The following is a 24,767-nucleotide window of genomic DNA, read 5'->3' as shown; positions in this document are numbered from 1 at the left end:
GGTTAACACTTCAATGACACTATTTGCACAGAAGACTTTAAACACCAAAATTCTATTGTCTTTCCCATCACAGCTTTTAGAGCATTTAATCTCTTTAGTTAAATGAATGCTACAAAGGAAATAATACGCTCATGTCATAAACATCACAAACTATGTGGGATATAGATCTTTGGAAAAGAGAGAAATGCATTAATTGTTTGTCATTATACTTGTACTACAGTCAACTGCACCAGTAAAACAGTCGTAGTGTTCATTCAGACATACATCTTCCTACAGAAGTTATGCAACTGTACAATCTACCCTTCTACATTGCAACCCAAGTTCTACAAGTGGTCAATGATAATAGATATACACTAGTTCTACAGATAAATCACTGAAGTGGATATATAAATGGGCCCTTTCAGAGTTATAGAAGATTCTCAATAGTTCCACAATGCTACATTCATGCTACCAAGTTCACTGAATTGGGATTTTACTTCAGAAAAGAAAGAGGAAGAACAATTTGTTTGTCTCCAGTTAGGAGCATAACCACAGAAGGTAAAAGGGTCAGAAAGGGAGAGAGTTTTAGAAAGGGAGAGAGTTTTGTTTCAGCATTTTCATCCTGCCACTACCATCTCTAAACAACACATGACTTTTCTTTCTGGTACCCACAGCTCCCACCTCTCACAAGCACAGCTGGTGGAAGCTACCATGCTAAATAACAGAAAATCGGCTTCTTTTTTTTTTTATAATATCTGTCATTTTCTTCCCAAAATCATAGGCCTTCGCTCACTATTCCCTTCACTACAGATCTGGAAAGCATGAGTCCAGCCAGGGATGGGGTGCAGGTACCAGCCCTCCCCATCACCACGCCAGCTCAGCAGGCGCGGGGCAGCCTCCTAACAGCTCCTAACCAGAGGGGGAGGAATAACTCACAGCTATTTGGTTCAACGTGTTACTTCCAATGGCTCCAGCCTCTCTCTCCACCTATTCCTCTCCTTACTTACCATATGTACAATGTTTCTTCAAAAGCTTTGCTATAAAACTGCTATAAATGTACAGGGTTCAGCAGTTCTAGCCAGGGACCTGCTCCCCAAAATTACAACCACAGACATGTCACAGAGGGAAGGAGTACTCTACAGGTCAGAACAACTAGTTCTTTTCGTAAGTATTTAAAACAAGATTTGTACATGTATTTGCCATCACTTCACAATGTAATAATTTAGATAGCAGGAAATGAGGAAAACAAGGTAATCCTTCCCTGTTATTCCCCAGTACATTTCACTTATATAAGAAATAAATTGTATAATCTCCCAGAACAGCTAGAGTGACCAACACAGACTAAGTAGTATTTATCCTCTGAACAGGAGAGTTGCAGATGAAACAAAACAAAACAAAACCCATCCCAAAACAGAAATCAACCCCCACCCTAAACAAACAAGAAGTAAATATATTCCAAAATATATCCTCAAATATCAAGTACAAATCTGGGTTCTCAAACCACACCTGCTTTGACAAAGCTCTGTGTTTACTTTGTCCTACACAGGAAGGGATGTGAGCAGCTCAGACCAACAAACAGGTCTTTATAGCATTGAAAAAAGAGGTGATCTATGCACAAACAACTTGCAATCAAGTGAACATAGGGAAGATTCAAACTCATGCTACAAACCCGGGCTGTATTCTTCAAGAAGCATTTCTTCCAAATGCCTCAGTCTCCTTGGAGGATTTCCGGTGGTCAAGTAACCTCGCTGTTCAACACAGCAGACTAGAAAGAGAACTCATCTCTCAACACGTAGCAAAACACCGGCATGAACAAGTAATTACCATGGCTATTAATTTCTAATTCATTTTTATACCATAGAGAACCTGACCGAGGTTTCCCAGTCAGACACTGTATTCCTAACCTAAAATATTTCAGCAAAACTAAAGTCACATAGTTTTGCAAGCAGCAAAATAGAAGTAACGAAGTTGTGGCTAACTGGAGGAGAAATATACATTCGTGAGAGCACATACAATTAGTGCAACACAGCTACTCTGAAAGTAACAAACCAAACCAGATTAATCAATGCAGCAGACATGCAGGGTCTGCTAAGTTATGTTAAAACCATGTTTGCTGGTGATTAAATATGTCTACAGAAGATATATTACCATTTTGAATATATTTTCAAGCAGACCAAAAATACCTCATCTATTGGTTACTGGTGTGTTATTTTTAACTAATTAAATATTGGGAGAGATTTTACCCCCCTCTCTATAAAAATTGCACTTATTTTCTATTAAACAAAACGAAAAGAGTTAGACTTCAATTCTATATTCCAGTATATATTCACATTGAAACTGGATCATCTTCATCTAAGCTTGCAGGAGTAGGTGTAGCAGTCCTTGCTCTCCAAGATCCCCAAGCACAGAAGGTCCCATCAGTACCAAACCCTCCCTCCTCTGTGCTCTGGTCACTTCCTCATTGTAGTGCATGGGTAATTTATTTTATTTTTTTGTAAGAAAACCTGAGCTTTAAAAGTCTTTAAAAGGACCTGGAATCAAATCTGGCCCATTCTGACCCAAAACAGCTCAGTTCTGCAAGGAACTCCATCCTGTCCTCATTTCACACAGCTCCTCCTGAGACACCACGGCTCTGACCTGAGGCGAGTGAGGTGTCAAACCCTTTCCCTCCAGTCTCTCTTGACCCAGGAGACTTTCCTCCCGATACACTTCTGATTGCTCCTTCTTCCCTCCCTTTAGCACTGCTGCCTCCTGTAGGGCTTTGAAGGGCTCCCTGTGCCAATAAAAAAGTCTCTCTGCAATAAGCATGACTTCTTGGACACTGGTGATCAACTTCTTCTTGCAAAGTCTTCTCCAGCTCATAAAATGTCATCGTAATCCAAAAGTTTAGAGTGCTGGCGGGTCTTCCAGAGGCGGTAAAGGCGGAAGTCAAAGTAAGTCTCAATCATTTGCTTACCTAGGAGAAATGAGATGAAGCAGAGGAATTACACCCTGCAGCACAGGAGAGACAAGACAGGCCACAGCACCAAACACCAAAATGCCTACAGGTAGGGGCATAAGAACCTGTCTACATGCCTCATTTGGAGAATACTGACATGCAGCATGTACCCAGGGCATGTGAAGGTGCCCATGAGAAGCAAATGTCTTTTTAGAAATCCTCAAACCCTGAAAGGCTCTTCATAATCCCCTAGAAAGGTCTGTCCATGGAGGCGGGAGCTGAACACAAAGTCTGGCTCCAGACTTTGACCTCTGCAGTGACTGCAGAAGGGGGGACTGTAGTGTATCAGACAACAGCTTCAACAGCCTGCACGAGGCAACATTGCACAGAGAATTTACAATATTACAAATCAAGATTAAACTCATTGTACAAACGTGTGGGAAACACTAAAACAATTCACATTGAAAATTCAAAAATTTGTGTTTTTTTTTCCTTTTTTTTTTTTTTTCAGGGAGATGGGGAGGGTGAGAATTAACATTAACAAGCTGTCCTGCATGATGTCCTGCAGATTTGTCTCTTCTCACAGCAATAAGCTCAACAGCACACTCTAATACAATTTCTGCACCACTGGCACCACTGATTGAAGGTGTGCTTGTAGGGAGGGGGCCTCACAAGGCACTTGCAGGCTGAACAGCACACACAGTGTTGGCGCTGGAGGCAACGACTACATTTGAAAACACAAGGGACATACAGCCCTGGACTCAGGGCTCAGGGAAGAGATTTTCGCTTTTGAGGCCTGATTAAGATTAGTTTCAGATGACTTTGAGAAGGATTAAGGAGGTTACACTATTAGCGTGTCCCAGATTGATCAACAGGATAGATTCAGACGTAGTCTTCAGCCCAACCTCCTGGAAGATCAACTGCTTAAATGTATGTGCGCAGACTCCACAGCCTTGCCTGCTGGGTTGTGTATAAAACCAGGAATTTCCCTGCAAGTTGCTTCTTGGTATACATGTACAATCATGTTTGCTGTGGGATCTGTGCAACCAAACCTCAGCAGGACACACAGAGAATACTGCACAGCACTAACATGCTCAGCTACTGTACATTCCTATGGGTGGTAAGTGGGAGTTATGAATAACCTGTCAGTGCTGATGCCAGCTGTGAGCAGCACGGGAAGGATCCACGTGCAGCAGCTGAGTGCCGCATGTTTTCATCAGAGAGAAAGTACCAAGGACTATGGCAAAGATAAATTAACAAGGGCAACTTCAGAATAAGTCAACTACATGTCACTTGTGAAACTGTACCCGTACTTGCATTAACCAAAACAGGAAAAAACGCCATAGCCCTTGAAATATCTTAAACTAGAAGAAAAAAAATAAAACAAACAAACAAAACAATAAAGTGGAATGAGATATGGAAAGGCTATAATGGGCTCCATCCAAGTCACCTGTCGATGAGACAACCTGCTTGGCACTAGTGGTGTGAGTCCTCTGGAGAAGAAACCCCTGCACACACTTGGTTACAGAAAAGGTTCTGCTTGTACGTACTTCTCTCCCAAGGACTTCACATGCCTTAGTGAAATGATGAATCTCCTAAATTCAGACTGGAAAGCAGCCTATAACTCAGGCTACTTTGCCACTTCCAGTAGCCTGGGCAGAAGCTATGCAGCTTCAAGCACAACACAATAGCTAAACTGTGAGCAGAACTGCAAGGAACAAACTGGTGGCAGAACTGCAAGGGGAAAACCAGGCTCAGCAAATGAACTACACTAAAGGTGACTGCAAGCAAAAGCAAGATCACGTCAGAGCTTAACAGAGCTCAAAATTACTTTTTCATGAAGGTGCCCGCTAAAAGATGTAGGCTGATCAGGAAGACACATTTCTTTGTACAGAAAAGAAATTACCTTGAGCTGATAGTTCAAGTGGAGACTCAAAGGCAACCCTATAAGGATTCATTAAGTTTTTCAGATTCTGAAATAGCTGAAAGGAAAACATATCAAGAGTTAAAAGCTGAAAACAAGGATGAACTCCAGGGCATCCAGAATTGCTCATCCTTCTTCCCTACCTCTAGAAAACGTTCCACTACATGTCTTTTAAAACATCTAGTTCAGCAATAAATAAGCTATATGCTTTGACTGACTGTTTCCCCCTAGAGGCTTTGGCTCCTGTCCCTTCCTGCATGTCACCAACCAGTCCTCCCCTGCCCTCTGGGGATGGCACAATCCGCAGGTGGTTCATCCATTAACAGCAGAGGAAGGAAGGTTTTGACTGCATAGTGTGACTGCTGCCTCCTGGGCTTGGTGCTACTCAGCAGCCATTCCCAGAGAGGTGACCCAGGAAGCTCTTACCTTCTCCCCATTGGGGTTTCCAAGAACATAGCAGCCCATGATGTGAATGATATTTGGTTCAGGATTGACTTTACTCATCAGACGGCTCAACCTCTTCCAGAAGCTGGAAGAAACAAAATAGACCCGTTAGAAATGTATCTCATCATATGCATCAATAATCACACGGATGTGTGAGCACAAACAAGGGCCTGGGGCAAGCTGCCCAGGAAGAGCCACTAGCTCTTAGAAAAGAACAAGCACAGGCAGAGCAGGTTCAAGTCACACAGTAGAGAAGGAGGAGCTGCCCATTGAGTCAAAAGAGCTCCAAGGTAAAGACAAGGGAGCAAAGTCCACCAGGAGTGTTCTTAAACTGGCAGTTTTACTAGGCATTCTTTCTGTGCCAGTTCCCTCCCATTTCCCATCTTCCCTCTCCCATGTCTATCAAGAATTGCCCTTTCTAAGCAGGAGTGTTATTAGTGTTCTTTCCCAGCACATGATATCAACAGAAAGCAACCAGAGAGATTCTTTTTCTGGTTGTTCAGTGTTAGCCAGTGCTTGCTGCTGCTCTGCAGAATCAGACCTGCTTTACATTTTGTCACTGCTGACATGCTGTGTGAGTAGTGTCACAGACACCGTATGTCAGTAGTGACAGTAGTGACATACTGTGTCTTAGGGCCATGAAACACAACCACCTTCCTTGGGCAATGGTTATAGCAAATTGGTAGGCTCTGAAGCCCAGCAGTTCCTCTTTGGGTCTGTGAGCAGATGTTTGTTTGTGGTATAAGCTCTTCTCAGGACTGCCTCCCAGGCATGTACAGGTTGGATGGAGACATTTGCTTCCAAATATTTAAGTTTTCAGCTGCACGTTCACAGCTTTCTGAAGGTGCCTGAATTACCAACTTCAGACCAGCTATTCTTCCAGTGCATTCAGAAGCATGTATGTGCACACGTGCCTAAGAATTTTACTGACAGTGTTTGTGCCAGAGCATGAGAGTGCTGAACAGATGTGGATTTTAATATTCAACTCTCATGCCAACAGTATGTTGTGTAGGAACAGGTTGGTATACATGCTCTCCCCCACAACGAAGCACTGTTAGCCAAGTAAGTTTGAGCCAGCACAAGGAAGCAGGCAGCAAAACAGGCAAAGCTTAACTGTCTGCAAGAAGTAGAATTGCCTCAGCAACATGCTGGACTTTGAGCAGGCTTTGCAGAGACAAATTCCATTTCCCCCTGCAATTAGAAGGGCAGTTATCAGAGACAGCTGTGGGGGAATGACTTGGATTTCTGCCACTACTCGCCTGCTTAGAAAAGCTACCTCAGCCACTTCCAAGCACAAGGTACACGTTCTGCTTTCTGGTCAGCAAAGCCTTTGTTAAGACAGGGAACTTCTTTTTTTCCTCTTTTGCTAATCACTAGTCCAGAGACATACTAAACAGCAGATAAGAGCATAAATCTTCTGCTGACCCGTCCCAGGGCTAACACCAGTCCAGGGTCAAGCTTGGCTCTGTCATCTTTGCAGCTCCCTCAAGGGGAGAGCTGTTGGGGTAAGCTGCTATTAAATTCACCCTCGTCCTCCTCTTCCCCAGACTAAATCATCCTACCTCCCTCTCCCTCTACTTCTATGTCACGTACCACAAACAGAGGAAAGAGGTCAGAAAAACACTACGCAAGTCTAGAACATAACAGTCACTCACAGGATCATATCTTCCTCCTTCTCCACTTTGGCGAAGGTGGCAACTTTGTTCTTTAATAAGTATAAGTGGCCGGGACCTCCCTGCAAGAGAGAGACAGACAGATGCCAACCACCTAAAGAAACAGACCCTGGACACGTTTCTTACTCCGTACAGCCATACCCAGAAGTGCCACAAGAGAGCAGAGCGGACACGCCAGGCTGGCACAGCGGCTACAACCTCGGGAGGAGAAACCGTAGGCACTAACTCAGAAAATATTCACATACAGGGAGTATGGTGGGGGTTGGATTCTCTGTTTTTTTAATGTTACATGCCCACCTCACTCTAGAAAGAGGCAGTAAAAGAAAAAAAAAAAACAACTTCACTGTGGGTGACTGGAGAGCAATAGGGAAGACAAGAAAGTCCCTTTCATTTGGGGATGTTAGGGCACTTGCCATGGTGGGCAGACAAGAAGGGATAAGCAGACAAGATATCACTGTAGAAGAACTGCTATTTGGCAGTAGCAGACATAAAAAGATTGAGCACAACACCAGGAAAATTAAGAATTGCAATCTCCAGCTTAGTGGGGTGCAAACACTATTGCTCTGCAGCATTAGGCACGTACAAGGAAGTTCAAGTCAGTTTATCTCCTCACTTCCCATTTCAAGGTTCCCTGCACAGCTGCCGGGGGAGTCCAGAGATGACCACCCCAGGAACAAGAGCCTCGGGAAGGAAATCCCCAGTGAGGCCCAGACAGAGCAGGGCCTAAATCTGTCCCAGCCACAGCTCCGTGTCTGTACCCTGACCCCTCTCCCTCCACTGAGGCTCCAAGCTGTGCCATCTGTTGGTCAGATCAACAACACCCTCCATTGTCAGTGTCATACTGAAGCTGTATGAAAACTTATAACCATCATATCAGAAATGCTTCTTTCTCTCTCCAAAAGCCTGCTTTTGAAGTCTGTGCTAATACAGGTTTGCCTGGGTTTCCTTGAAAGTAGCCGAGAAGCTGCCCAGCTCTGGAGGTGGCTACACTAAGTCAAATTTTATTTGCTGCTGTCACAGCATCTTGTGACTGCTCACTGTCTGGGGAAATGAGATGTGAAAGCTGTATACATGTGCTTACTCTAACAGAACCTGACTTTGGAATATTGGTTCCTCCACGTAATTTCCCCCAAAGAAAAAGAGGAATTTGTAACAAACTACCCAAGTGTTTAAGAACTTTTATGTACCTGGCAAAATATCAGCATCTTCCAGATCTTGCAGCCTTTCCGATAGATGTTAAGCTTCTTCTCTATTTCCTCTGAAAACAAAACACAAACAAACAAAACAAAACATGTTGGAAAAGATAAACAACGGAGGAAGTTAAAAATCAATCTCTCAGAATCCTTTTTCTTCTCACCAGAGTTTAGTCTTGCAGGCAGGAGGCCAAGCTGTGAGAGGTGCTCAGCACCTCCATTCCCACTGACATCAAAGCAAACCCTTTGCTTTCATGCCATGGAAAGCAGGAGAATGTGGCTCATCACAGGACAGGCAAGGTACGGTGCAGCACCAGACACCTCTCTGCTGTGACCACAGCACTGTACCAGACCTAACTGTCCGGACCCCATCAATACTTCCACTCACCTAAATATCACAAACCAGTATCTTTGCTGGCCTGTGCTTCAAACTTCCCTTTCATAATCTGTGACCCTGGCATAAAAAATCACCTACAGAAATGAAGTCTTATTACTGCAGCACATCCAGTAGTAGTTGACTGAGCGTCAGGTATCACTGGAGTGATAAAAACACTATGGCACGTGGCAGGTAAGGCATGGGGCAGCGACTTTAATGCACTGATAATTGTATTTGCAGCAGGCAGAAGTAAAGAAAAAGAAATAACACTCAACATACCTAAGATGTCATCAAAGGTGGCGTGTTCATGGTCCTGGAAACAAAGAGAGGGTAGACATCAAGGTCACTACACCAGCTCTCCTGACATATCTCTAATATTGCATACAGTCATATTCCCAGACAAACATACTGTAAAGCATGATCAGAACAGCTGATGGCTTCTAGTCAATATCACAGGAATTACCACCCTAAAACACATCTCAAAGAAACTGAATTCTGAGTGGTCCATGAAGACCAAGTCCATCTAAAGACTTGGAGATGAAACCCACAGACAAGTCCAAAGCACGTGCCATCAGATGCAGTCAATGTTATCGTGTATTTTCCTCTTGGCCCATGTTTTGTAGCCAAATGATGGCTTTACACATGTTCAAGCTGGCTAACAAATAGCCACACCCCAAACACACCTGCTTCTGGCAGGGTCAGCAGGACAACTGTACAGCTCTCAGAGAGAAGTAACAAAGCTCCAGCAGCACTGTCTGCTGCACGTGGAGACCGAATTTTCTGGGCTGTCAGTCCAACCCTCCCCTTTCAATTTAAGTGAATATGAAGTGATTAGGAAAAAGAGACCCATGATTCCCTGGTGGTATTTCAGACACCTGCTCAGGCAAGACTCCTAGTGAAAATCAAGGTTAAATTAATGACTGCTGGGGATGCACCACTGCACATAGTGGGATGGTCCACTGCAGAGCTCTGAGGTCCCACACTGCCTAAGTATGAGCATGAGGAGGAGCCCCAAACCTTGCAACATACAGCTTTACTGATATGCTCAGGCCTGCCTTATCTTCCTTTGTTCACCTTCCCACACTACCTGGCTGTGCCTACACAGTCTGACAACCCACACATGCAACTTTCACTCCACCTTGCTCTTCCATCTACACCTCAGCCCTCAAAGAACCGTGCAAGACCCCAAATCTGGGTCCAGCAGTGTTTCCAAATCACTGTAACAGGAATTAGGTATAAGGACAAAAGCAATAACAAAAGAAAAAAAAATAAATCTGTGTGGAGCCAGCTTCTGCACTCCTGGACACAGCAGAAGCGATATACTTACATAGAGAATGGGGATGATAGAGGGATCGTCCCTGCGGATAATTGTTGGGACATACTCAGCTTTGGGCACCTTGGAAGAAATGAGCTGTAAGGGGAAAAAAGAAGTGCAAGAGGATAAGAAGAAGCCAGTAAAGTCTGTTTAGAAGCACAAAGGCCTTGCTAATAGCGTCCTGCTCAGTTGCTCCCAGGTGTTACCCAAACCAGCAGCTCATCCAGCCTACCTGCACTGCTGGGGAATGTCCTCCCAGCCTGTGGGCCTCTACGGAGCACCTCAGGCATCACAGCCTCCCCAACACCCAGCAACTGAGTGCACAGCTCTGCCCGATGAGCAGGACTGAGTCTGAGATAACAGTTTGTAAAGAGGACACAGGTGTGCACAGAGGATGCAGCAGCTTGCGCCTCCCCACAAATGGCTGTATGTAAAGATCACCCTGTGTGAGGGTCTGTGCCTTTGAATTCGCACACACAGCTGGCCAGTGGTGGGATGGCTGCATGCCTGAACTGACACGAGCCAGGGCTGAGCTCAGCAGTTGCCAAGGGATAAAATGGCATCAGGCACAGGTATGTGCACAGCCGTAGGATGTCAGGCAGATGCAAGTTGCCTGGCAACTCTGGCTGAAGCATTCAGCCAGCTCTATAACAGTCTAAGCAGATAGGCCTGTCTCAGCACAAGCCAGAGGGCCATTGAAACACAGCTGATCCGGCTGTGCTGTGATTTCAGGCACCTCTCTTCACCACTGTGAGAGTGGAGCAGGCACTGGTGGGCCTGGAAGCACAGCCTGGGCTCCAGCTTCGGCTGCTTTCAAAGCTCTCCCTCCTGGCAGGCAGCACACCGCTGCTTCGGCCACATGGGAGATAATGTAAAACTCCCAAAGAGGCACAATGTGCAGAGTCCAGGGATGGCCACTCCTCACATTCACATGAAGATACTGAATTTAACAGCTGTTAAAAGGCAGAAAGGGCATAAGCAGATAAAGATAGCTGGCTTGGAAACCCTCACCATTATTTTTGGTGGAATAAAGTCTTCTCCATCGCATGCCATGGCTTCAAGCTCCTTTTCGGCTTCCCAGTTCAAGTCAAAGTCACCATCCAAAGTGCCGCAGGAATCCTGAAGGTCATGGCCTGTCAGAACACAGGTGCATTACAAGGGCAGATCAGCTTGCCTTCCACACTCGATCCTATCTAGCAGCTACCTCACAAGAAGTAGCACAAGCCATGAGACCTGTGCCTTCCTTTCCTCCAGCAGAGCAACAAACACCATACTTTGGGGCTGGCGTCTCTAAACAGACAAACACTCTTAAGAAACGAAGAGTGCACACACAAAGCCTGATACCACATACCACGTAACATTTCACCACTCTCACAGTCACCAAGTTCAGCTTTCAAATGCTATTTCACAACATTCCCTGTCATTTCAGAAATGGAGGAGGAGATGGAATGCGGACAGACTCTCTGCACTTTAACATTGCCAAGCTGATGAGCAGAAGTCCAGAGACTTCAAAGCTGATCTCCTTGTATTAATTACTGGACTACATCTTTTGTGTGCTTATACAGAAACTCCGCCTTTTTAGTCAAACCAATCCTGGCAGAGAATCCCGGAGTGTGAGGACAGCCATAGCAAACACAGTAGTAAACACAGTAGTATTTCAACAATATACTTGAATTTGTTCTCCAAATTCACCTTACCTGTTGGCCTTCAATGCCTCCTGGGGAAAAAAAAACATCTGGAAGGAATATAATTGACTGTTAAAGGTTAAAAATAGAGGTGGTCCCTGAAGCCTGAGGAAAGAGAACCAAGATGCTTCTACTTGTGCCTTTTGGGATGTCCAAGTACCAGTGGCAGTGCCTGGAGCACTGAACATTTCTGTCTGAACCATGTCTTTTCCATTCGCCTCTGAGTTAGCTGAGGGAGCAGGGAGGAGTCAAACTGCACAGGAACAATCGGGTCATGTTTTGAACCTGGCCTTTCATACATCTCCCCCTGCAACCTGCTACAGTGCCTTCTATAGCTAGAAGGGCTGGACCTCATGCTTACCTGAAATTGAATTCATTAGTTGATTTCATGAGTGAAATTTATGTAATGAATACAACCCATTTCAGCATGGACAAACTCATTACCACGAAGTCCCTTGCCTGGATTTCGAATGAATACTGTGTAAAACAGCCATTCCCTTTAGAAAAAAAAAAAAAAAAAGACAGTAGGAAGATGCTGGCATTTCCTCCTGTAAATTAGCAGAACAGCATCTCTGTCCCCACAAGCAAAACACTGCAGCATTACTGGGGATTCCCAGAGGAATTCCTGGCAGCCCAAAGGAAGATCAGATTGCCCCAAGCTATATCACCTGTGCAGTCAGCACAGCCAGGAAATCAAAGTTACTCCTCACAGAGCACTACAGCTGTGCTCTGAGTCATTCTAGCCTAGGAAAGAGCTCAGAAGAGGCTCTTGCACAGGCAGCTGGGCAGGTTAGCCCCACTGTCGTGAATATAGCCTTGGACGGGTGTGCTTCCAGGTAGGGTGTTTGGTCCCAAGCAAATAAGGGATGATGGGAATAGAGGACCATAAGAGCTGTACCACTGGGTATCCTTTGGCCACTGCACAATAGCATGAGGTTAGATGTGCTTGCACTCTACATATAGATACACACAGATAAACATGTGCATATACCTGCAGTGTTATTTGCTCAGATCTCACAAAACTAAAAAGATCACAGATGGGACAAAAGGGCACAGAGAAATTACTCCAGTGGGACTCCAGTCAACACCTCAGCTGGAGGGTTTGGCCACAGGAGGAAGCTCAAAGGACTCAGAACTCACTTTCTCGAGAGTCATGGAAGGAATCAGCTTTGATGGGAGTCGGGTCACTCCAGGACCTGCTGAAGCTCCTCTCACGCCGTTCAGCAAATGCTAGGATAAAACCAAAGCACGACATTAACAGACTCCACAGCCACCTCTGTTGCCGCCAGCAAAACAAAACATCCAGCAGATTCCACCAAAGCTACACATCACGATCTCCCCTGTGCTTGTTCTTCCACTTGCCAAATGGGTGTCCTTTCCACACAGCAAACAAGGATCTTCTGACAGCAGCACACAAAGTGCCCACCTTCTGACCATAGCCACCACAGGATACATAACACAGAAAAAGGAGGACACTTCATGGTCTCTCCTTAAATGCACACTGCTCAAACCTCAGTTTAATCAAGGCTATTCCAATGTCCCAGAGTAAATGCTCTGACTCAAAAGCCTTCACAGGAAGGGAAGGTGCACTCAACAGCCAACAACACTTGTGACCAGAAGAAGGCAATCGTCCAGTCGTTTCTCCCTTAACATCTGTTTTCGGGCATGTTCTTGCTCTGTTTCCATCAGAGCTGGACCAAACAGAAAGGGTGTCTGGAAAGCTCATGCTTTCTGAGTTTTGTTGTCAAAGAAGAAATCCTTCAGTTTTTGCTTGCCTACAGTATCATAAGCATTTTTCTCCCCCACAACCTTCTTTTTTTGTTTCTCCCTTTCTCCCCCCAGGGGCATTTGTACTGGCATTTCCCAAGCAGAATCCAGGCAGCTTGGCCCAGGCTGGCTGCCCCACCAGGAAATTCCTGGGAATTGCCAACCACAATGTCTGATTTGGCAAGTCCCTGTGAGAGCCATTACACCTAGATTAATGGCCACTTATAGCCATTAATACCTATTTCTGGTAGCAGACAGATCAAGCTTGCTGCAGTATATATCTAGTAACAGCATCTTGTGTCAGGAGCACAGAAATGCACTGCAGATTTGCATTACAAGAGCTGAGAAGCAACCTGTCCTCTGCTGCAGTGTGTCCAAGTGTGGGTGTCCAGGGAGACAAGTCACACAGTAAGTTCTTCAGGTGATCTCCATCCTCAGCTTTCATTTAGAACCACACACGGAGCTATGGTGCACATGAAGAAAGCTTTGAAAACATGACCCGAGAGTTACCAAGGCAGAGAGGCATGCCTGAACTTCCAGACAGCTCTAGGGGAAGGTGAGCCCTGTTCATTTCAGGCAGTGCTAACTCAGATGCCAATAAAGACACTTCAAAGGGCAAAGCTGTTTGCTGTCTATTTCCCACAGTGTAAGAGAATGGAGATGAAAGAATGCAAATTCAACCCAGCAACACTTTGCTGTGGGCAGTCTGCACACAATGCCTGGCCAGGGGGTGGGAAGAACAAGCTGTTTCCTCTTCTGGAACAATCCTCAGCTCTCAGGGGCTGCTTACACCACTCTCAGCCCATTCCACAGCAATAAGGGAGCCATCTCAGCCAAGTTCTGGAGAAGCATTGCCTTGTTCGGGAAAGGAACTGCTGTTTCCCCAGCCTAAGAGGTGATTTCTTCCCAGCAAGGAATAATGCTCCCCTTATTTACCCCTTGCTCCAATCTTCTCCCTGTTCTTCTTTCTCTCCTCCACCTTCCTCTCAGCTCCCACTGGGCAACTTTCCTCCAGGTCCTGCTGCAGAGAAGACATTGTGGTGGGACAGAGGAGGAGAAAAGGGAAAGCCACCGGTCCACGTGGCACATGAAGCACCGACTGGACTGTCCCCAGGGAGCCACAGCAGGCACACAGCTTCGGTAAGAACAGCCCTCGCTTGCTCTGCTCAGCTCTGATTCTCCTCTCAGGTGTCTACATTGGTGATGGCTGAACACCAGACAAACACAGGACAAGGACGCTGCAGCTCTCCTTCCACATCTCATGCTGACACAAATCTCCAGCAGCTAAGGCAGAGGGTCCGTGGAAACAGCTTAAAGGCTGCTTGCAGATATCCGTGTGTCTTGGAGACTTGCAACAATCTGGCCTTCTCCTCGTAAGGTAAAACAGCATCAGCAAGTCAAATCCTTTCTCCAACCAATGCTAGGTCCTTTCTACCCACACATGTGCACAACACAGGGCTCTCTGTGTCCCACCAGCACAAAGTTCAACTCCTCACAGCCACATCTTACAGGTTGTCACTTACTTTGTGCTTTAACCCTTCGGCTCCCCACCATGCGGAGGTGCTTCCGAAAATTCCTGAAAGAAAGGCCAAACAAAATCTCTGAGAAAAGTGATATAAAGCTGGGCCCAGCGGAACTGAAAAAGCTGGGGAGGAAAAAAAAAAAAAGGGATAACAGCATATTTCCCTCTGGGCATTCGAACACTGGAGACTGGGTACCCAACCCGCATCCACTCAGAGCTGGGGAGGGTTACATCTGTCAAGCGCGCAGTTGTTGTTCCTGAACTTTCTGGGCCAGTGGTACAGGGCAAGGAGGCTCTACCTGGCAGTCCCATTCTCGTGGCCTGCTCTGGGCTTTGCACCCACTCTCCTAGGACTAAGGTACCTGCGCTGCAACTTTGCTGAAGAGGCTGCTGCTGCCCTTGCTGGCAACACTCCCTCTTCTCCTGGCAAGCAGCAGGAGCTGCTCCCCTCTCCTCTCTCTTCCACACATGCTCCAGCAGGAAAGTGGGGTGCCCCGGGCTCTGCCCTGCTAGGCAGTGTGCTCACACAGCTCAGGGCTGTGCTCATTCCCAAACACATTCGTAGCAGCTGCTAAAATCTCACCAGTGCTGTTAGCAACCACACAGCCCATATTGCTCTCTGGGGCAAAATGCTGGGAAATACTGAAGTGGCTTCTTCCTTTTTGGAAGCACTGCTCAGCAGGGCTGACTGTCCTCGTGGGCCAGCTGGCTGCCGTTGCTGCCTAACCGTGTGCTTTCCTGCCCAGGACTGCAAGCACATTTCAGGGGGGCTGCAGAGTGCACAGCTCCAGAGGAAAGCCCACCAGGGGTAAGCCTCCGGTATGCAGCCATGCCTGCACTCAGGTCTGCAGAAAACAGATCATTATGGACACTCCTGAGAGTGCGAGGCAGAGGGACTCTTTGTCCAGCCCCTCTAAGAGTCAGGGACTCTTCTCCCTTTGTTTCTCATTGCTCACTGAAACAGGAATCACACAGGACAGCAGAACAGACATAGGGAATGAGCAGCAGGTGGACTAGCAAGGAAGGGCTCACTCCTCCATGAGCTCTGCTCAGCCAGGGTGATTTCACCCTGTACTGGAGCCCCCGTGGCCACATGGGGATGTCAACGAGCCCACATACCAGCAGCCTGCATGGAGCAGGGGAGTGTTCCTAGATTCCCTCCTGTCCCACCAACACGCACCGCAGACATCAAGCAACGGAGAGTACCGCTGGTGAAAGAGGTGAGATGACAAGTCATCTGGCTCACACGCGAGTTAGTGGGATGAGTAATGATGTGTTACAACCATGCAGACACTTCAGCAAACTGACTGGACTGGAAGACACTTCCAGCACCAACACCAAGGCAGTCAGACCAAGTCAGAGGCATCTACTCTGATCCAGGGAGATCAACACAGCCCTCATGAGAGGAAGAGCGCTTAACCCACACCATGGTCTGCACTGTGCCCTCTTTGGCCTTGGATCCCATCAAATCAACAGAATCCAAATCCAGCAACTCAGGAAGGAAAACCAGCAGTGCACAGAGAAGCCAGGAGCAGCACTATTCCATGACAGATTTCCACCTGCGCTCTGGCTATTTATGATATTTTTCAAAGGTTTATTTCAGCTCTACTTGAATACATGAAGATTCACTGCTGTGGCTCAGACAACAGGCCTCTCCGAACAAGCAACCAAAACAAGATGTTTCTCAGCCACATGCTGGACCAGAACTGTATGCAAAGCCTTCTGGGGTGCATGGTGACTGATAACCTGGGCTGTTTTAGAGCATGCTAGATTCAAATCAAATAAATACAATGTTCTAAGGGAACTAGGCATGTTCTTTATCAGGTAGGTCTTAAATATGTTGTAAGCCACTGGAGTGAAAGTCTTTGTGGTCCATTGTGAAACTAAGCTCACATCAGACACTGAGCACCAACGTTAAATGCCTAAGCTACCATTAATTACATTCTTCAGGGCTTCTGGCATTTCAGAATAAAAGTAATTTCTCTGTTATATGCTCAGTTGTCCTCTCCACAGAGGAGCTTCTTCAGGCCCTGGAGGTGGGGGTAGCAGACTTTGCCATAAAATAGTGCTGCTCCCAGCTGCCTGGACAGCTTCGTCTCTCCCATTAGTGAGAGCTGAGAGCAGCTCTCTAGATACATCTTCTAAAAACTGCTGCAAGCAGCTCCAGGCAGAATTCAGGGCTAAGCAATGCACTAAAAACCTGGAGAATGGGACAAAAGTGCTTTTTGTCTGCTCAGCTCTTCTAGAAAAAAGCACTTAGGAAAAGAGATCCAAGCCTGAGACTACTTCAATGTGGGCATCTTACAGCCATCTTGCAGCCTTCCGAGAGCTTTTTGCAGCTGTATTTGTCCTCAGGCCCCTCTGTGCCTGCATGTCAGCATGGCAGGACTGGCACAGCACTGCCCAGTCAGCAGCACGTGGGGAGCAGCAATGTGCTCCGTGAGCAGTCAGGCTACAGAAACCTACCCAGCCGTCACACCTGGCTTCTGCACTTGCACCCCAAAAGCCCAGGGTTATCTGATCACTAGCAAGATCTCTTCACCCACCAAAATCCAACAAGCACCCCTGAAGTTACAGTAATAAAAGCTCCTTATTACTCCCTGTCCTGCAGTGCCACCTGCAGTGGCTCATCTCCACTCTGGAGAGAAGCACCTTCGTTATCTGAACAGAGGTCAGGGACAGTGATGGAATGGCTGAAGTACATCAGTGCTCTGCAGAGCTCCCAACAACACCTCGCACTTTCTCCTCCCCAAATTCTACCTGCAGCGGTCACTACTTCAGCAAATCACTGGGCGTCACTCTCGAGACAACATCTATCACACCGGTACACAAGCCGTGCCACACAAACCAGCCCCCCTGTGCACCAGGCACAGGACCGTGCATGGACAGGGTTGTGTGATAACCACTGAACTTCTAAAATATCTGAGGCCATGAAGGGCTACACAACTAGCATTCAAACTGAGATGAGGCTGGGATCTCACTCCTCAGTGCTGACTGCCAGGCAATCCTTACAGCTCAGCAGGGTCTGCTTGCATGGCACGGCCAAAAACACACACCGACTTCATCATTACTGCAATCCTACCTCCTCTTTACCACCAATAAATGCAGACTGGCTCCCACGGTACAATCCTGTCTAGACATTAAGTGTCCACAGGAGGTTGAGCTGTCCACATAACACGAGGATGGCACGACAACCTTAGTCCTGATTATGCAGTATTGCCGATGTATGCAACTCCTATTCCTGACTCGCAAGCTGCAGGAACAAGTCATTTTCTAACAGTCTCATCTCTGTCTAGCAAATTCTGAGAAATCTCTTTCTTTTTAAAGACACACTGTCTATTTATTTACCATGTCTTCAGTTTTGATTCTTATTTGTCTTCATTATCGACGGAAGAAAACCACACAGCCACTAAGTTACTAAAAAAAAAATCTTCCTGGCAATTCCCCCATTGAAAAAATTATGTTTTTCTCCCACTTTGTTTTGAACAGTGCTGAAGTGATCATGGCAGTTTTTAGCCAATGACACAAATGCTATGTTATCCTTCCTAGTAGGCTGCCAAAATACACAAGCCTTGGCACATCTGAAAAACACAGAACGGTTCTGATTACTACAGTGACCAAGTGATGTGCCTTGTGAAACCAGCAGAGGGTAACCAGGGCCCTTTTGAAATAACTGGACAAGAAATCAATCCAATTCCTCTTTTTTCCTTCACGTTTTCTTGAGGTATGTATGTAGGTGCAACAATAGCATGTAAGTCACTGTTTAGGTATTCAGCTAATCTCAATCAAATTATCTGTGAATGGGCTGGGGGAACTGCATATATTAATATATATATATTATTCAACCTTAGACATAGATTCTGTATATTTGGAAGCTTAAAAGAGACTTGACAGTGTTCCTTTAAGAAGACAGAGATAAGCTATCTTGAGTACTGCAGCATCATTCACCTCCACATTTCCAACACAGCCACTGCTAGGGTCCCTACGAACAGCAACACAGACAGGGACAACCATACTCAACGTCATCAAGCGTCACTAATGACACCCAAAGGGCCCATGCAACACCAGGCAAGGTTACGGCTATGGGAGAAAGCGGGCCCTACCTCTGTATAACAGCTGCAGAATCATTCTCTCGTTTCCGTCTCTTCCTTTCTGCGTAGCCCCTGAATGCCCTGGGAAACCATTTTAAGCCATTAACCAACTACGCAGCTTTGAACTGGAAAGGACATGAAACAGACAGGAAAGCTCTCACCAGACAACAGAAAGAGTTTAGGCCGACTGAAGAAGACAGCCAGGCCTTGCAGGACTGGGTGCGAGTCAGGGGCTGGGCAAGAGTCACCAAACCAAAGGCCCTCACTCTCTAGAGTAGGTGGCCGGACAAGCTCCTACAGAAAGCATACATGTAAGAGTGGCCAGAACACAGCCCAAAGAATAGGGGCGAAGAGCCATCATCCCTGCTACAGACTAATGGACCTACCAGACTGCAGACATAAAACCTCTGTACACCAGCTTCAAAAGGGACAAAAGCTTGCTAGCCTCTATAATCTCCATTTTGAAGATGAGGATGGGTGTGGTGTGATGTAGGCTTATCAGGTGTAGCCATCTAACCAACCTCTTGCCAGCTGACAAATAGCATAGGGAAAGCACGAATGGATATGATGGACAGGAGAGGAGAGGACAGTTTATCCCAGACACCAACAGACAAGGAAATAAAAAATGAAGATTATACTTACGAGATGCTAGAGATTCCAGGAGACGCAGGGAAAAAGAGAAAGAAGAGGAATTCATTAGTGCTCAGCCCTGGCCAGCATCTTGAGGGAATCCTCACTCCAGAAGGGACAAACGTTTCTTGTTAGGTGGAAGGAAATTGCTTTTAAAGTTAGCTCTTTGTGGTGAAACTCATGCTTGACCAAGCTAACACCTCCCTGGGGCAGTGGTGGCATATGGCTTGGACACAAGTTAAGCTCCACGTAGATCCAAAGAGCATGCAGATGTACAACTGAGAGCTGAATGTGGCCCTTCAGAATACGACAGCAGCTCAGTACCAGGGGGTTCTGGAGCAGGGAGGCCTTCTCCCTTGTGCAACCAAGATTCGTGAAATCAGCTCACACTGTCCAGTCTATGAAGGAAGCAAGTCCTGGGCTGAAAACACTAGAGCAGAGGCCAGGAGGACAAGGGCACCTGGGGGAACCTCCCAGCCAGCTCAGGGAGGTGCCCTGAACTTTTGGAGATGTTTCTGTGTGACTTCCTGAGGCAGCACACTCTGCAGGAATGTTAACTGAGGACGTTAATGTTAATCAAGAGCTCTGCTCCTCATGGGTTTCCTTAGGGCACTGTTATCCAAACTAACCTGACTTTGGCCTCCAAGAACTCCAAGCCCTGATAGGGGTCACCATCCTGCAACAAACCCGATACGCAGCGAAGATGACTTCAGAGAACAAAGGATGTGCCCATAGGCAAAGTGCTAGTTTTGCACTTGGTCTGGTTTGCCAGATCAGAATTGTAAAATACCATTCACTGTTACCAACCAATATTTGTATGGTAAAGCAAGAAACCGTCATGTTGTCCTCAGACTGCTCACAGGCCCTGTCAGCCCAGTGCCAATGAGCGTTAACCAGCCAGGGGTGCCAGCAGACCTGCAGTCCTTGAAGAGGAGGCAGGAGGACACTGGGGCTAAGAAACAGAAGCAGCACAAGGGTCTGCAGGCTGGCACCAGGCAAATGACCCCTGGTAATGTTCCCCAGGCTGGGAGGGTGGGCTGCACCTCCGGCTGAGGTGGTATGGTGAGGAGTGAAAGGGCATGAAGACAGAGCTTTCTTCTGGGGACAGAGATCCCTTCCATATCTCAGCAGTCCCCTCTCCCCAACACTGAACACAGCCCTCCCGGCCTTTAGTGCCTACAGGCCTGATTCGGCCTGGGTTATCCCAAGATCAACCACCAGCTTCTTTGGGGGATGTGGGGAGGGCAACATATGAGGGAAAAAAGTGGCAGAGAAACAGACTACAAAATAGAGAGAGGAGATTAAACAAAGAGAAATAAAGGGTATAGTAGAGCTGAGGGTGACATGAATGTAGGAAGGAAGAAGGACACAGGAAGAAGGTGACAAGACTGGAGAAAAGCCTTAGAAGACACAACGTTATCTCATTTCTCTCATCACCTGCCTTCATTTTTCATCCAGGTAGGAAATACCTGAAATGAGAAAGATATCTTTTCCTGGTAACTGGGTACAACCTTGAAATGAGGCTTCCTTTACACCCTCACGTCCTCTGAGAACAGCTTTTCCCCAGTGCACAGCATCCAGCAGCACCAAATCCTGCATGGAGTGTGAAGGGAGAGACTACTACTAACTCAGATCCATTCACACTTCGCAGCTATTTACTGACACCTTCTTCAAATGACCAGAAAATCATATTAAGCCATCAGGCTACACCTCATAATACAGAGATGTACTTGTCTGGAGCGATGGATGGCGCCTGGATTAACATTCCCTCAGAGCAGCGGCTGCAGCAGAAGTACCTGGTGGAGGGTCTCAGCTGGTGTTCCCACCAGACCCTTGCTCTGCAGAGGCAGTCGGGGACAGGGTACAGTGGCACAGAGAAAATAAAGGAAGCACAAGGACTTAAAGAAGGGAAAGACAAACAAGTGGGAGTAATAAGAAAGAGAAATTATGAGTGCAAAAAAGAAGAAATTCTTTTTTGAAAAAAAAAAAAGAACAAGTTCTCATTTAGGTTCTTTTACCCCGACTGCAGTGCCAAACATATAACTTAGTTTGCTCCGTGCTCTCATATACAGTTTTGAGTGGGTCACAAACTTTAAGATACAGGATCAAAGCTAAGGCAGTAGTTTCACTTACGCTTGCATAGTTGTAGTAGCAGTTTGAAAACTGAAGAGATTCTCTTTTGGGAACCAGGTTCGTATGGGGACATCATCTGGAAGAGAGAGATCAAAACTTGAACATCCAGCAGGCAGAGCCACTGTTCAGGCTGCAAGACTTCCCAGCCTCCTTCTCTTAGTACATTTCTTCAGCATCCTGCCCTTTGTTAAATAAGAGAGTCTCATCTCCTCATTTGGTATGTACGCTACCACCAAATGTTTTGTAAATTTATGCTAAGCCTGTCTATCACACTACTAATGAAGAATGAAAGCTCTCTCCTAAGCACAGAAGGCTAGAATAATCTAGGAACTACAAAAGAGACATCTGAACAAGAGGGGAAAAAAAAAAAGAAAAAAAAAAAAACACGGGAAAAACATTTTTCATTAAAAGTGTTTTCCTGCCTTTGCTTTTTCCTTACTACCATTAGTTTGAAATGTCCTATTCATCCAGTTCTTTCTGATACAGCCTCCTGTGGAAGATGAAAAGCATTCAGCTTATTCTATTCGGAAGTGTAAGCCAGAAATGTACTTTCTTTTTCTCCCATTGAGGCTTTCCAATATACACCTCATAGAGTCGTTCCTGATGACCAGGACTTCACAAGTTTTTCTGGTTTTAGAAGTCAAACAGAACATCAGTTGTGTGATCTGGAGATAACTACGCTGATTTGTCCCCTATGTTTACACACTGACCTGCCTGAACCAACTGAGGATTATTTCCTAATTACATTAGGACACCGCATCATCTTCACATAATGGCCACTAAGACAAAAAGCAGGCAGCAAAATAAGTCACTAATTATGAAGCAGCTCCTACTGAGAAATCTCACACCAGTGTCGGTCAGTCAGGGAACCAGAGGTAACATTAAAACCCACTGACACCAGATGTATGAGATCTGGCTGCACGGGATCCCCAGGATTTGAAGCTACCTCATTCTTCATCTTGCTTCACTTCCAATTTGTGACTCCCTTGCTTAATGCCTTGCCTCATATTGCTAATCGTGTGTCTAGATTCACTCACTCAGCTTTTAAGATCAGTAGCAACTACAGTATCTTAGTCACTGATATTCTGGCATTATCTAGAGTATTTTTTTTTAAACTCACTTTTGATGGCCAAAACCCAATCAATCCCACAAAATAGCTGCAATTACAGACACACACACACAAAAAGCCTAGATCTAAGTGGGGAGACTGCCTTTGAAGTGGAGCTTCTTAGAAATTACACTAGAAGCTGTAACAGACACTCCTTCTCAGCTAACAGTTTATGTCAAGCCTTGTATAAAGGCACCCTAAGGAAATAAATATTTTAAATGAAGTCTGAGTTCTAGTATGTTAAATAGTTATTATGAAATTCCTCTGCTTGCTGTCCTCCAAAAACCAGCTAGAGAAGAAATGCAAAACAGCTCAAAATGCAAATGAATTATTTGTTTAAAGACTCCAACCCACAAAAGCAGCAAAGGAGGAGAAATTGTACAAATTCTCGTTTAGCCAACAGCTCTGTACAGAATTCTCAGGGACTACACATCTCAAAAGATTACAACCTCTTAATACATTTTACAGCTTTTAAGTCACTAGTTTTGATTCAAAGCAGAAGCTTGTGAGCAGCAGCTAATATCCTCATGAGGTGCTGTCTGGACTATGGCTGGAAGCCACCTCTCCTCTTCTGACAGAGGGAAACCAACCTAATAAAAATGTCTCTCCCCTACCCACAGCATTCAACAGAGAATAAAAGGATTTGTGACCCTTCAGAGGTGCCTCTCTACTAGCCAGAAGTGGAGCAGGAGCAGAGAAGCACCCAGCTGGGGACCAGGGAGCTGAGCTCAGCTCCAGAGCTCATCTGCAAGATTAAAAGTCAGATTATACCTACAGCTGTTCTGCTTCCAGATGCAGGTAGGAGGCTCCTTTTTGGCTAAGTAGAACATCTCATTCTCCTTGCTTGTTATCATCGACTGGGATGAATAGCCAAGGAACCATGGGTAAGACTGAAGGAATGATGACACCATATCAGCATTTCTAGCACCTGCCAGGCTGCATGGAAATCTCAGCACCTCCATCCATGAGTGATGTGTTTGTATCAGAGGCTGGGTACAGCACAGGAGACAACAGCTTGTGCTTCTTGAATGATGTTAGGCATCATAAACTCAGCATAAAAATCCATATTAAATTATGCCAATCTGGACTAACTGCCATGAGTGTTGTTTGCAGCAATAACTTGTCATGTCAATCCAAATGGAGAAAGCAGCATTGGAAAACAAATCTCGAGGGAAATCAGTCTCTCTCTCAGCTCCATTCATCTCTGCTCTGATTTCTTTGCTACCCATGCATGAAGGACATTCCAAGAAACATTTCCTGCAACCTGCTATAAATGTGCAACTCAATTCTCTCAATTTTTTCTTCTCCCCTGAGTAACATTGTTTGGACAGACAGAGCAAATGAGACCAAGCTGAGAAAACTTTCAGCCCGTGGTGCCAGTGCTAGGACAGGATTTGGTCTCAGAGGCATAGTGTTGCCAGTGCAGCCACACATGCAGGAGCTCAGATGCTGGGGACATGTGCAGAGGGTGGCCGTTGCCTGCCCGTACAAAATGTGAAATATTCACGGAGGCATCTGCAGGTTCAGCACTATCTACTTTGCTCCCGTTTAAGCAACTACTCTGCTGTATTTTCAGAACACAATCTCCAGCCCTAATGAAAACTGCTGCCTAGTTGAAAATGCATATTACAGACCCCAAGTCTCAGAACTGCAGCATGGCATCTCCCTGTAGCATTTGCTAGATGATGTTTTTTCCAGCAAAGTTCAGCTTCAGCTACAAGGAGTTAAACTCCTCTGTTAGCAATCGGGAGCCTTTCTTTGGCTCTGTATCAAGTGACCTGCTTCGGTCCCGCAGCACAGAGTACAATTTTGATTTGTTCAAGAAAGCTTCCAACAAAAGTTTTTTAACACCAGAACCAAAAATACTCACTTTCTTAATTCAGAACATGTTATGAGGCTGCAAATTATTCAATTTAGCACCCCCATCTCCACAAGACTAAGCCCCTGGGATTGTGATCTCTTTCCTGAAAGGCTATGACTGATAGGGCT

General features: G+C 45.9%; 1 protein-coding gene across 6 annotated transcripts in view; it reads right to left on the bottom strand.

Annotated features, from left to right (window-relative positions):
* Window positions 1-36: 36 nt before the first annotated feature.
* The window catches only part of NSMF (NMDA receptor synaptonuclear signaling and neuronal migration factor), a 45,140-nt gene continuing 20,409 nt past the window's right edge, over window positions 37-24,767 (bottom strand). For 2 of the 6 annotated variants that reach the window (XM_082775470.1, XM_082775471.1), the window contains exons 4-15: window positions 21,671-21,746; window positions 18,920-18,988; window positions 14,818-14,870; window positions 12,668-12,757; window positions 10,854-10,975; window positions 9,855-9,938; window positions 8,807-8,840; window positions 8,146-8,216; window positions 6,941-7,020; window positions 5,268-5,370; window positions 4,824-4,899; window positions 37-2,935 (exon numbers count right to left, since the gene is read on the bottom strand). In XM_082775470.1, coding sequence (XP_082631596.1) covers window positions 2,838-2,935; window positions 4,824-4,899; window positions 5,268-5,370; window positions 6,941-7,020; window positions 8,146-8,216; window positions 8,807-8,840; window positions 9,855-9,938; window positions 10,854-10,975; window positions 12,668-12,757; window positions 14,818-14,870; window positions 18,920-18,988; window positions 21,671-21,746 — 956 coding nt within the window. In that variant the 3' untranslated portion in view covers window positions 37-2,837. Of the gene's footprint in view, window positions 2,936-4,823; window positions 4,900-5,267; window positions 5,371-6,379; window positions 6,477-6,940; window positions 7,021-8,145; window positions 8,217-8,806; window positions 8,841-9,854; window positions 9,939-10,853; window positions 10,976-12,667; window positions 12,758-14,817; window positions 14,871-18,919; window positions 18,989-21,670; window positions 21,747-24,767 lie in introns of those variants that run through there. The other 4 variants (XM_082775473.1, XM_082775472.1, XM_082775474.1 and 1 more) reach the window with 4 other exon arrangements.

Source organism: Aythya marila (genome assembly GCF_965140915.1).
Source record: "Aythya marila genome assembly, chromosome: 19".
Lineage (NCBI taxonomy): Eukaryota > Metazoa > Chordata > Aves > Anseriformes > Anatidae > Aythya > Aythya marila.
The sequence above is the reverse complement of the archived record's forward strand: the minus strand, read 5'-3'. Positions and strand labels throughout refer to the sequence as shown.